At 37.6% G+C, this 12,876-nt stretch overlaps 1 protein-coding gene across 2 annotated transcripts in view; it reads left to right on the top strand.

Moving 5' to 3' along the window:
• Positions 1–12,876, top strand: part of ANO4 (anoctamin 4) — a 229,315-nt gene that overhangs the window by 17,905 nt on the left and 198,534 nt on the right. For both annotated transcript variants that reach the window (XM_029955757.1, XM_029955756.1), the window contains one exon: positions 11,865–12,001. In XM_029955757.1, coding sequence (XP_029811617.1) covers positions 11,865–12,001 — 137 coding nt within the window. The remainder of the gene's footprint in view (positions 1–11,864; positions 12,002–12,876) is intronic.

Genomic DNA, 12,876 nt, shown 5'->3' with positions numbered 1-12,876 from the left:
ATACTAAGTCATTAACATTTGTGTTTCATTATTGGAGCTTTAATTCCAGATAATGATACTCCTCTTTTAAGATCCAATAGTATTCTACAGTTTTGCATTTGAAGAGAGGTTAGATCTGAAGAGCACTGCAGACAGAACCACTATAATATTTTTGCTACTTTTGGTTTTGTGATACCACATTTCTATACTAAGTTTTTAATGAACAGTTTTAAGCTTTCTCATAGCAGTTGCCCCCTTTTGTCATTATACTGCCTTCTTGACCTTCTGAGATAATTAATACTTTTCCTTCATAGGTAGGAGAGCTGAGGGTGGAAAAAGTTACGTGCAGAGTTAATATGATCAAGATTGGAGACCAAACTAGGATGGAGGGTCTCCTACCCTTCATTTAATTCCTTTCAGAATGTGCTCAGTATGGGCTTTAAACACATCAAGGGAAAGGATTCTGAAATTGAAGATAAGTCTGGTTCTAAGAGAAATATTTTTAATGAAAAATACAAGGGGACCAGTTATTTGTTCTGGTTGGGCAATCCCTTCATATTAGGTTAATGAAGAAAAGAGAAAAATTTCCCCAGGAGATTAAAAATCCAATTAATAGACATTGGAGAGAAAATAATTTTTTCATGGGAAGTTATAAAATTCTGTAATTACTTCATCTGATTTGAAAGATGATAGATTATATAGTGCTGAGAAGATTTTTAAAATTTTTTAATAAATGATAAAAATTGGCTTATATGCAAGTACGGAAGATGAATGTGAAAGTTTTTAGGGCTGCATGAACTTGCATCAAAATGAGTTGAATGTTTATGAAATTATATATATAGTAATTTTTGTTAGTATATCTTACTAAAGACACATTTGTATGTGATAACTCTTTGTGAACAGGTAGAAGAGTGGAGATTATGAGGAGTTAATATTTAAATCTAGAACTAAGAAAAGGGAAATATTCCATTTTAACATGAAAATCAAATTTTTATAGGTTTAAGAATTTTCTAATTCTATGGAACTAATCTGTTTTCTTGTTAAAAAAAATAAGTTTGATGCTGGGATGCCTGGGTGACACAGTCTGTTAAGCTTCCAACTTCGGCTCAGGTCATGATCTCATGATTCATGAGTTGGAGCCCCACATTAGGCTCTTTGCTGTAGGTATAGAGCCTGGTTTGCACCCTCTGGTCTCCCCTCTCTCTGCCCCTTCACCTAATGGTTCTCTCTCTCTCAAAATAAATAAATAAACTTAAAAAATAATAAGTTTTATGCTAAGTAGGTTTGGGAAGCTGCCCGTGTGGCCTGAGTTATTTCTGGTAGGAGAGATTTGGATCATTTATCTCCCTTTAGTTTTTCCCTACATTTCAAGTGTGATTCAGATACTTAACAAGTTAATTGAAACTTCTAAGTATGGTTCTTCAAGGGACTGTACTCTCAATTATTGTTTATAGAAGCTTTAAGAGACCAACTTACAAAAATGTAAGAATATGTAGGATTTGAACATCAGGGAAATTCCTTCTCTCCTACAAATATTTTTGTTGAGATGATGGAAAAATTTCATTATTTTCTTGGAGTTTCGTGGACATATTATGTATGACCTTTAAGATCAAGCTAGAAAAGAGAAAGTATTAGAAACATTGTTTAGAGTGTCTAACGTAGGCTGGCCATTACAGTAAATGCTCTTCCATTCTGTCTCTTCCTATTCTTAAAACAACCCTAAAAGTAAACGATGCTATTTTCTCCATTTTAAAGGTGAAAAAATGGAGTATACCTCCCTAAGGCTACATGGTTAATATTTGATAGTCAATATTTAATCATATATTGGCCCTTGTTCTGATAAATAAAAGATTAAATAAAAATAATTAGGAAAAGTGAACTCCAGATTTTTTTTTAAATTCTTATTTTGGGGCACCTGGGTGGGTGGCTCAGTTGGTTAAGTCTCTGACTTTGGCTCCGATCATGATCTCACAGTTTGTGGGTTCAAGCCCCACATCAGGCTCTGTGCTGACAGCTAAGAGCCTGGAGCCTGCTTGGGTTTCTTTCTCTCTCTCACTCTCTTTCTGCCCTTCCCTCACTTGTGCAAGTGCGTGTGCTCTCTCTCTCTCTCTCAAAAATTAATAAACATTAAAATTTTAAAAATTATCTTATTTTGTTATATCTTGATGCAAGGATTCTTCCCTATGCCTCTACATTGTAAAATACATTTACATTTTTTCCTATAGTACTTAGCCCTAACAATAGTTTAATCTTTCCAAAAGAAGATGTTTTAGAGTGGCTGGCCATCTATAAGTGTCTTCACTTCCCCTATGTCAGATACATAGCTTTTAAGGAAGAAAAGAGTCATTTTTCTATTCATCCATCTATCCATCTTACTGGTCATGTGCCAGGCACTATGTTCCACGTAATCTTAAAGCACTGGTGAACATTTTGGTGCACAGTTCAGTTCAAGAAAAATTAAAACATCACAGATCACATTTGTTTTATTGTTCAAAATGAAAACTTGATTGCTTTCTAGGAGGAGAGCATTTATATGTGGCAGTGTAACATGAGGATGCATGTGTGTGTGTTTTCCTTCGTGTTATTTTTCCCTCTCTCTCTCTCTTCTAACCTGTTGTTCCCCATCCCCTGAACTCCTTTTTCTCAGCAGAGTTCTGTATTCCTGAAGTTGCTGACTTTTGTTTTCTGAAAACCTAGGCTTCTGAGTGACTAAGGCTTGTTAAGGAGAGACAGAAACACACGTAGAGACTCAGACACAGAGAGAGATAAGGAATTTCCTGTCCAGCTCCCTTAGATCGTCCTGCTCTGGTATCATGATTTCCCTTCAGTGTGCAGAAAGGGCGGAAATGGCTGGGTTGTATGCTGGGAGCCTGCACCTGAGCCACCTGAACTGCTAGTCTTGGCTGAGGAAGGAGCAGATCTTCCGGCATTCAGGGAACTTTGATGGTTCTGGGAAGGTGGCAGTCTCCTCTTTGTCTTTCTTTGTTCTATCTCTAGGACCTAGAGCAGAACATAGAGTACAATAGCCACTCAACAAACTCTGTTAATGAATGAGTGAATGAATGAATTCTATTCTAGACTTGCAAAGGGGGTGGCTGAGCAATAGTAGTGTGGCTTGGAGACCTGAGCAGTCTCTTTAACCATTCTCCTGTTTACAAAACCTCTGTCACCTTTTACAGTCCTACATATGTCAGGTAGAGGAATGGCAGCAATGGCTGAAATGAAATTGTCTACCAGGTCAGTAGGGTGGGGAGTTAGAGACATATTGAACTTGATGTAATGATGACAAAGTCATGGGGGCAATTTTTAGTCTTGAATTTGCCTAGTAAGATTCATAGCCTTGGGGCGCCTGGGGGGCTCAGTCCGTTAAGCCTCCAACTTCGGCTCAGGTCAGATCTCATGTTCATGGGTTCGAGCCCGGCATCACGCTCTGTGCTGACAGCCAGCTCTGAGCCTGGAGCCTGCTTCCAGTTCTGTGTATCCTTCTCTCTCTGCCCCGCCCCCTCTCATGCTCTGTCTCTCTCTGTATCAAAAATTGGATTTAATGAAATGGTTAGAGGTGCAGTAGGCATGACTTTGAGTAGATAATGAAAGAAAATGCAAAATGCTTATTGATTTATGATGTGGTTTCATCTTAGCTTGGGTAAACCATGCAGTATTTAATACATAGTAGCAAAATATTTACTATTGAAGCTTGAAAAGATGTGAGTTCTTTGTGTGCAATCTTTCATTTATGCATGTGAGAGGGTTGTCTTTTTTTTAATGTTTTTACATTGTAGTACTTACTTTGCTTGTTGGTGGTGTTTGCTTATTTAATACATTCCATCAAGGACAGAAAAATAAATAAATAAAAAATTTAAAAAAAGATTCATAGCCTCTAATAGTCTAAGGATTTTAGGGTCTACTATATTATGTATAATAATATCAATTAAAACAAAAATATCGTGCTTTTTTAGTCTCCAATTTTTTAAATCTGGACTTTTTTGAGAAGGATCAGAGAAAAATCATCTAATATTTCATTCTGCAATTAGATTCAGAATCACCTCGTACAGATTTGTGATCCATGAAGCATGTGTCTATGTATTTGTCTATGAGAATATATTATATTAGCAAGCCATTAAAAATACCATTCAAAGGTTATACTGAACCTTTTAATTCTTGTTTTAAATTATTACCAATGCCCAGCCTTTTCTAGGGATCATCCCTTCTCCCACTTTTTGTTGTCTACTCCTCCTGCTTCATCCTTGGTTCTTGTTTTCTTGATTCATATACAGACACAGACTCCGGGGACTCTAGAGTGGCATTCATACCATGGCACATTATTGTGTTATAGTCCATTAGATTCTCGAGAGGGAAAGAGAGAAAAAAAAAAAAAGTGTTTGAAATGAGAACATGGAAGGTGGAAGGCTCATTGTTATCCTCTAGTCTGACCCCCTGTGCTTGTACATTTGCCCACATGATCACAGTGCTGTTCCTGCACTGGTGGTCCTCTGTGCTTTTGTGCCTGCGGAGACTGACTCATTTCTCAGTGACATCCAGTGAGTCATTTTGAATCCAAGTTTTTGAGCCCTGATTTCCAGTTTTATTTTTAATCCGTATGGTCATGCTATTTCAAAGGGGAAGATGGGGAAGAGGGAGGTGCTGACATATATTGAACACGTAATCTTGCCTGGCAACTCTGTGCTTGGCTTTTTACCTGTATTATTATATTTAGCCGTAAATTCTTTTTGCCTTAATTTTTACATCTGATAGAGGGGGATAGTTATAGTAAATCTGTATAAAGCCCTTAATATAGTGCCTGGCACATGGCAAGTGTTGGCTGCTACCTTGTCTTTATTCTTCTCAATAATCCCGTATGGTAAATTCTACTATCCTCACTGAAAAGAGAAAAATATTAAAGCTTAAATAAGTTAAATAATTTAATGACTAGTAGGTGTGAGGACTAGCATTTGAACCCAGGCTTGTCTAAATCTAAAGCTCATGCTCTTTCCAAAGAAGGGGAAATTATGGTCAGGAGACTCAGGATCTTTAATGTAGAACATCATTGACCTCATTTCAAGTTGTTAAAAGGTAACCAAGGCTACTGAGCAAAACTAGAATTAGGTACTCAGTTCTTCTTTAAGTATCATTCTCAGGTGGTTAAGAGGTGCCATTATTATCTGCCTTGTTGTAGAAGCAACCAGGGTGTCTGTCTGTTTCTTTAGAATGAAGTAGTGGCAAGAGAAGGTCTTCATAAGAAACATGTTGTCCCAGGAACAAGTGAACCATCTTGGCCCCATTGCAGTGTCCTGTGGGTTCCCCATGCTATTGTCTATGCCCTGTTTTATAAACTGTGTCATTACTGACACAGAAAATGCCAGAAAATGCCAATGACATTTTTTAAATGACTAAACATTTTAAACAATTTTTATGACACTTTTTTCCCAAAGACCTATTTTGAATCTTAACGTATTTCAAGTAAACTTTCCATGGCAGAAAAAGTGCCTACTCTCAGATCTGTAACAGGTATAACCCCAGCTTTCTTACCCCAGGTTTTCTTTGGGGAGATGTTAACAGTCTTTTAATTGTTGCTGTAACATACTAGAAGAGATTTATAAACTTTTTAAAGCAGTAGAATCTATTGTTTCTTCCTTATATTTTATATGAAAAATTATATATTTTGACATATTATTTCAATATATAAAACAAGTAACTGAGTTGTTGGGAGTAGCTGGGGGTAGAGGGTTTTGGGCTTTGCCCACTCCGTTTCCTCTTTGTCCCTTCTGTGGCCCCTGAAGCTCCCCATAAGGGTCCTGGGGTTCCAGGGAACACACTTTGAAAGCCACTGACCTTTGGCAAGAAATAAAGCCAGTTAAGAGAAGATTATGTCCTTTCCAATTGCCTTGTTTATTTTGAGTTTTCCAAATTTGCCCTCTCCCGACTTCCGCCCCCCACATTGGTACACGAAGCAAGTCTCTGCCTTAGGAACACCATAAGATTTCATTTGAAGCGTAATGAACAGAGTCCGAGGCTTACTGGTATCATACAAATGTTAAGTAGTATTTTTAAAATCCCAGCTTCAGGTACTCAAGCAGTGCTGAGTCTCTTGTGTTTCTCTGAAGTTTTAAAAACATTTAATTTGATCTATTTGTTAAATTTTAAAAAGTGTCAGACTTGTCAGGTGACAAATGTAAGATCTAGCTCTATTCAGATAAATATTAGAACTAGGGCAAGATGGTTGGCGGCTAAAGGACCTCCTGTGTGCTTGAGAGCCAACTACATTTTAAGAAGTGTAGAATTCTGTCCTCAGAAATAGGAAGGCAGCTAGAAGCATTGTGGATTTGGGGATCAGAACAGTTAGATTTCATCTCTGTCACTTACTAGCTGTGTAGCCATTCTTTGTGTCTTTGAAACTGGCTTCTTTCTCAGAATGCCCCTCTCCTAAAGTATTTTGAGGATGCAAAGGGAAAACAGACCTGAAAATCCTTAATACACAGTCAGCTCTCAATACACTGTAATGCCCTTGCATATGTCTCCTTCCCACTTCCTTCATATTCATTCTCTGGGTCTGAGAGAGAAACAGATACTTTCAAGCAATGGCACTAAGATAACTAGAATAAGAAACAAATTGATAGAACCTTACAACTAGTTTTCATTTATCTAGAAATCGACATTGAGCACCTCCTCTTTGCCAGGCCTTATGTCAGCTGTGGAGCTGCCGTGGGCCTTTCCCTGGAAGAGACCCTAGGGGTAGATGTAAAGGTGAACTTCTGATAAAACAGCCAGCTGAATGTTCAAATTAAGTTTTAAACAATTTTTTTTGCATTCTAAATAATTTCCAAAGGTGTCCTTTTTTCATGTTTTCTAATGAGGCTTTGAGGTCGATATACAGTATCTTCAGAATTCTGAATAGCAAATATAATAATTTGGAACTCAGGACAAAAATAGTAAAATGAGCTGGCGCTCTGGAGGACAAATACAGATACCTGGATTACACTACACAGTCCTCTCATGTTGTCTTTAGTAACCTGTAATTTCACTTTATTTTCTCTGCATCAGAAAATACTGGGATTAAAGTACCACTGTACTGTCATACCAGGGTGGATTTGCCTGCTATATTTGAGGAATAGGACAGTTAAAAGAGCAGTAGTGGAGCTATTTGATTTTTTGGTATTTCTTACTCTCTAGAAGACACACTTACTGTTTGATTTCTCTTGCTTTTATAACACTGATTTGATTTCATCCACTCATCTCTTGTTTATGATTGTACCTCTAGCCCCTAACCTAGATATTGCTTTGATGAGCAAATGGCAGAAGATAATTAACTTGTTTTCTTCTTTATTTGAGCCCTTGAAATATATTTGTGGTCTCTTTTCCCTAGAGAATGAATAATGGCTAATTATCTAAACGATTTCCACTGAAGAAATAATTTAAATAATTGCAAATATTTAATGAGTAGATTCAGTATTACCTAGGTAAATTTGTCTTCCTATCACATAAAGAATGTCAGGATCTACTTGCCTCCTAGCCCTCTGACTTTACTGTTCTCCTCTATTCTAGAATAGCATAGCAAGTCAGCCTATAGACATCTCTTTCCTTTGCTGAGTTTGATGATTTTCTTAAGATTCTAGCTGATTTTTGGTGTTCCAGGCAATTTAAGGTTCTGGACTTTTGTGTAGCTGCTGTACATGAGTCTTTGCTGTTTTGTTACCTGGTCCTTTTTAGGCTGAATGCTTGTTTTTTGCAGAGGTCATTTGGGTCTCTCTCTTGCTTTCCAAATGCATGGTATCTACCTATTCTAACTCAGCTTTCCTGTTCTGTTCACACAGCCCTACCGGAGTTTATGCAGTGCAGATCGGTTACCTGGGTTGAATAGAATTTTTTGCATTCTCTGTCTTAATTGACTCCTTGAAATATTTGGCTCTTTTTTATTTAATGGACCTAACAGCAGAATTATACTAAAAATATAATTATCAAACTTTTTTCGAGAACAAAAAGTATAAGAAAAGTGAGGGGATCCTTTAAAAGTAAACTTGTTTGGATGTAGAGTATCATTGTGACGTCCATGCCAGGGACAGAGAGGTCCCACCACCACTTTGGCTGGATGGCGAGCTCTGTGAGGACAGGGTCTATGGCCGATGCATCCAGCACTTGAACCCCAGTTCCTTGACCAGCACAGCGTCCAGCCAAGGTAGGCACCCACTAAGTCCTTGTTGGATAGATTTTTTAAATTGATTAACTTTGGAAGTTGGGTTTTTTTTCCCTTAAAGAAATCATATAAATTTCCTTCAAAGATATTATACTTTGTTCTAAAACTTAGCATGTAAAGCTGCTCTATCAGTAACAATGGTTTGATATTGATGAAGGGCACATGTTTCTTCTGTCTGTATAGTTGTCTACATGTTCTACAGTATTCTTATTGACCATGTGTTCAGATGAGTATTTTTGGACAGATAAGCATTTTTAATCTCTGCTAAGGCTCTTGAGAGACTGGCATGTGATACATGTTATATTGGTGCCTTAATATCACTTAATTCTCCAAAAATCAGATTGCACAACATACTTATTTCTCCTGAGCGCTCGGGTTACATCAGCCCCATTACAAATTACAGATAGTAATACTGTTGGGCAGCAATATGAAAAACAAAGGACTTCTCTTCCTTTTTCCAGGTTAGCTGGTCCTTCTAGAATCAAACAGTAGGGCCTTTAATATAGAACACAATTTTTCAATCTCAAACTGCTGACATTTTGGGCTAGACAGTACATTTTTTGGAGCTGTTCTGTACATTGTAGGATGTCTAGCAGCATCTATGCACTAGATGCTAGCACTACTCGCTCTCCTTACCCATAATGACCAAAAATGTCTCTAGACATCTTCAGGATGACAGCATGGTCCCAACTGGGAACCCCAGAAGATAGAGGGCTCTATTGAACTGATTGTGCCAACACTAGAAGGTGATACTGGCAGAAGACGATCTGGTAATTTTCTATCTTTGGCAAAAGCAGAGGGACAGTTCTCATGGATGAATGAATGGATATTCGAGAGTTTGTCCCCATGGTGAGCCAGTCAGTCACCTAGACATGAATCTCAGTATTCTCTTTAGCTTCCCCTGTTATGTCACGCCTCACCCCAATCTACCCCTCATAACAACCATTTCAACTTGTAAATGCTTCTTTTGACAGCTTGTGTTCAAGTGCTAACTTAAGGTCCCAGGGTCTAAAACTGATAAACCAACAGTTCTTGCAGATCCACCACATGTCAGCCACCTGGCTAAGATGTCTATGATCTCACTGAATCCTCTCAGCCACCCTGAAAAATAAGTTTTCCATACCTTCCTCATCAGTGAGGAAATGAGAGCACACGTTCACACAGATGAGTGGTGGTAGAGCTTAGAAGAGTAAGCAGGGAGTGCCCGGGTAGCTCATTTGCTTAAGTGTCTGACTTCAGCTCAGGTCATGATCTCATGGTTGTGGATTCAAGCCCCATGGCAGGCTCTGTGCGGACAGCTCAGAGCCTGGAGCTTGCTTTGGATTCTGTGTCTCCCTCTCTTTCTGGCCCATTCACACTCTGTCTCTGTCTGTCTCTCTCAAAATAAATAAACATCAAAAAATGGTTTTTTTTTAAAAAGAATAGTAAGCAAATCCTCTACTTTGTTAAAATATTTTTATCCTGTTCAAATCGAATCAATTATCTACTTGAAATGTAATCACTAGGTACTTGAAAATTTAGTCAGTATCTACTTGAAACTACGGAGCTCCTGGCTTGTGAATAAGACTTGTGTTTGTAAAAATGAACATGCGAGGTCCTAGAACCATAGGATATTGAGAAAAGGGGGCTCTCAGACATCATTAGACTAGGTTCACCTTGGGGTCATTGTTGTGTCATTAAACATACATGTTGGAGCTGTGCCAAGCCCTCTGTTGAGACGGACAAGTTCCCTATTCTTATGTAACTTACATTCTAATAGGGTAAATATTCAGTATCGAGGTAAACAACTGAATAAGCAATACAATTACATTGTGGTTAGTGCTGTGAAGAAATGAGCAGTGAGAGGAGATGAAGAATAATTGGATGAGAAGGAGTCTCTTCCTTATGAAGGGTGTCAGGGAAGTTGTCTTTCCTCTTGATGTTTCCCACAACACTAGACATACCATACTCCTTCAAAACTATTTCTTTCCTTGACTGAGTTCCTGGCATAATATAGGTGTCCCTAAATCCTGGTTGTATAATAAGACCATGAGGTTTTTTTCCTTTGGAGCTGCAGAGTCTAAAAACCTAGAGTAAGTATATTAGTTTACTTTTGTTGCTGTCACAAATTACCACAAAAGTAGTGACGTAAAACAACACAAATGTATTATCTTATAGTTCTGGAGGTCAGAAGTCATCAAGGTGTCAGCAGACTCTAGGGGAGACCCTGCTTTATTGCCTTTCCTTACTTTCTAGGGCATCTGCATTCCTTGACTCCTGGCTGTACCCCCATTTTCAAAGCCAGCATCATAGCATCTTTCAATCCATCTGTGATTCTGACCCTCCTGCCTCCCTTGTAATTACATTGGGCCCACCCATATACCCCAAAATAAGATCCTTGAATTAATCACATCTACAGCATCCCTTTTGCTATGGAAGGTAACATATTCACATGTTTCAAGTATCAGATCACCTTTGTGTGTGGGGAGTATGATTAAGCCAATCACAGTAAACAATAAATGTTAATTTTATTGCCATACCCATTTTATTTTACAGGGGAAAAAAACTTAGTTAAATGAATTGCCTTAAGTCAAAAATTTGGATATAGCTCTAGAACCTGGTCATACTATCTAGGTAGATGATATCTATTCTTGCCATATCCAAACTATGTTTTTTTATACCATTCAGTGCAATTTACATTTCTTTGACTATTTGTTTTGTTTACTCAATTTTATTCATCAAGGTATGGCTGTCACACAACTCTGTGCATAACACAATGTGCACATTTCTAAAAATGTTTTGAATGACAGGACGAATACTCTTGTATATGCTATGTAAATAGTACCATATTGCCTACAAATTGTTTTGCATAACAACTTGTGGCACGTTAAAAAACACTTAGTGATTTCTAAAGCATCAAAGGAAAAAGTGAATTTCAATGTTGGTCTGTAATTTGATTGCTAAGGAAGGGTCCTGTACCTGGCTTCATATTTCTTTAACCTCTTGTGCTGAACTGCCATTTCTGGCATGCTACAAGGCACTCTACATTTGAATGTGATATTCTTTATTTGGAACTCTGATATATAGTGCTTTATGTATTGGCATCAACAATCTTTTGGAGAAGCCCCTGAATGGGTAACTTTGTGATTTCAGTTCATGGTTAGAGAAATAAGAAAGTCAGAAAACCTACTTGCATGCTTTGTTACTGCATTAGGTTTTCTTTATTAAACCTTGAGAAGTAATGAAGTAGTAAAATTACAGATCTTACTGCATCTTGCAATTGGCACATATATGTGTTCCCTTAGCAAGTTGTATGGCACTTTGATGAAAAATAAAATAAAATAAAAAAGGTTATCTCCAACACAGAGAATGAGTTTTTAGAAGTCTTAAGTAAAAGTTCTTTATGTTAAACAACTATGTGAAGGAAAACTAAACAAACATAATACCTCCTCTTATCAGGAAAGGCAAATTGTATTTATATTATGGAGGTACTTTACTTTGCTTTACATTGTCCTTAATCTTGCCTAATCAAGACACTGTTTGATCAAACACGTTTTACATCTGACCTCCTTTACTCTTAGGAAATAATATACCTAATTCTTCAGGGTGTTCTGGAAACAAAAAATATGAAGCCAGAGGGAGACGTCTTCTGTTTTGGTATTACTTTTAGGATCCCATATTCTTAACTCCACTTGTAATGTTTTTATTTTGGTTTTAGTGGCCAAGGATGTCAATATTCTTTTTGATGAATTAGAAGCTGTCAACAGTCCTTGCAAAGATGATGATTCTCTACTTCAACCTGGAAATCTGACCAGTACTTCAGATGATGCTAGCAGATTGGAAGCAGGGGGAGAGGTAAGTGTGTAACTTCTTAAAAGTATAATTTTTCATTCAGGTGGGAACTGGAAATATGCTGCCAAGGGATTGTCTAAAGTCATCATCTCATTAAACTGTAGGTTTCCAGAAAACAAGGGGCAGGTCCTACATTATTTTGTTTCCCCCATAAGTCTGGCACATTTCAGGGGTCCTGAATCTACCAATGCTTAAAGCAAACTTTGAGTGAATCATGTATTTTCCTTCTTATACCCAGAGACACTTCACTTATATAAAGGGAGATTCTTAAAGCCACCTGTCCTTTTATGATAAATTGCATTCTGAGTGTCACCGATAGGAAGAAAGCCTTACAAGAAAGAACTTCCTTGTGTACATCCTCCAGTGCATAGAACAGTGACACAAAATGGTCCAGCTCTCACTAGACTGTGTTGTCCAAAGCTTCCTTGAGTTTCCACTTGCCACTTGTAATCTGGAAATTCATTGTAGTTGTAAATAGATCTATCTGTTCCTATGTCATTCTGGAAGAAAAGTCTTTTGTTAGGGACATTCACTCTTGTTCAGATTGTATCTCAGCAGAGTTAAATATCTTCTTTGTATATGCATAAGCTATAGGTAATAAGAATACAGAATCAGAGTCATTTATTTATTGTATATTCTTCTAGAGGAATTTTATTATTCCCGAGCCAGTTAACCTTTGACAGGATGACACCTTTGAACAGGGAAAACTGTTTACTTCTTCCATGTTTCCCACACCTCTTCCTAGCAACACCATATGCTACTATCCATGTATTTTTTTCTGAAGAAAAGTCTCATTCTCTTGTCATCACTTCATACAGTTACTTTGAATGCCAGGATGGGGCATAAAGGAGGGATCTTAAAAGACCTAGTCTCCTCTC

The sequence above is a fragment of the Suricata suricatta genome, chromosome 10, assembly GCF_006229205.1.
Source record: "Suricata suricatta isolate VVHF042 chromosome 10, meerkat_22Aug2017_6uvM2_HiC, whole genome shotgun sequence".
NCBI classification, from domain to species: Eukaryota; Metazoa; Chordata; class Mammalia; order Carnivora; family Herpestidae; genus Suricata; species Suricata suricatta.
This window is presented reverse-complemented; position numbering and strand designations above follow the sequence as displayed.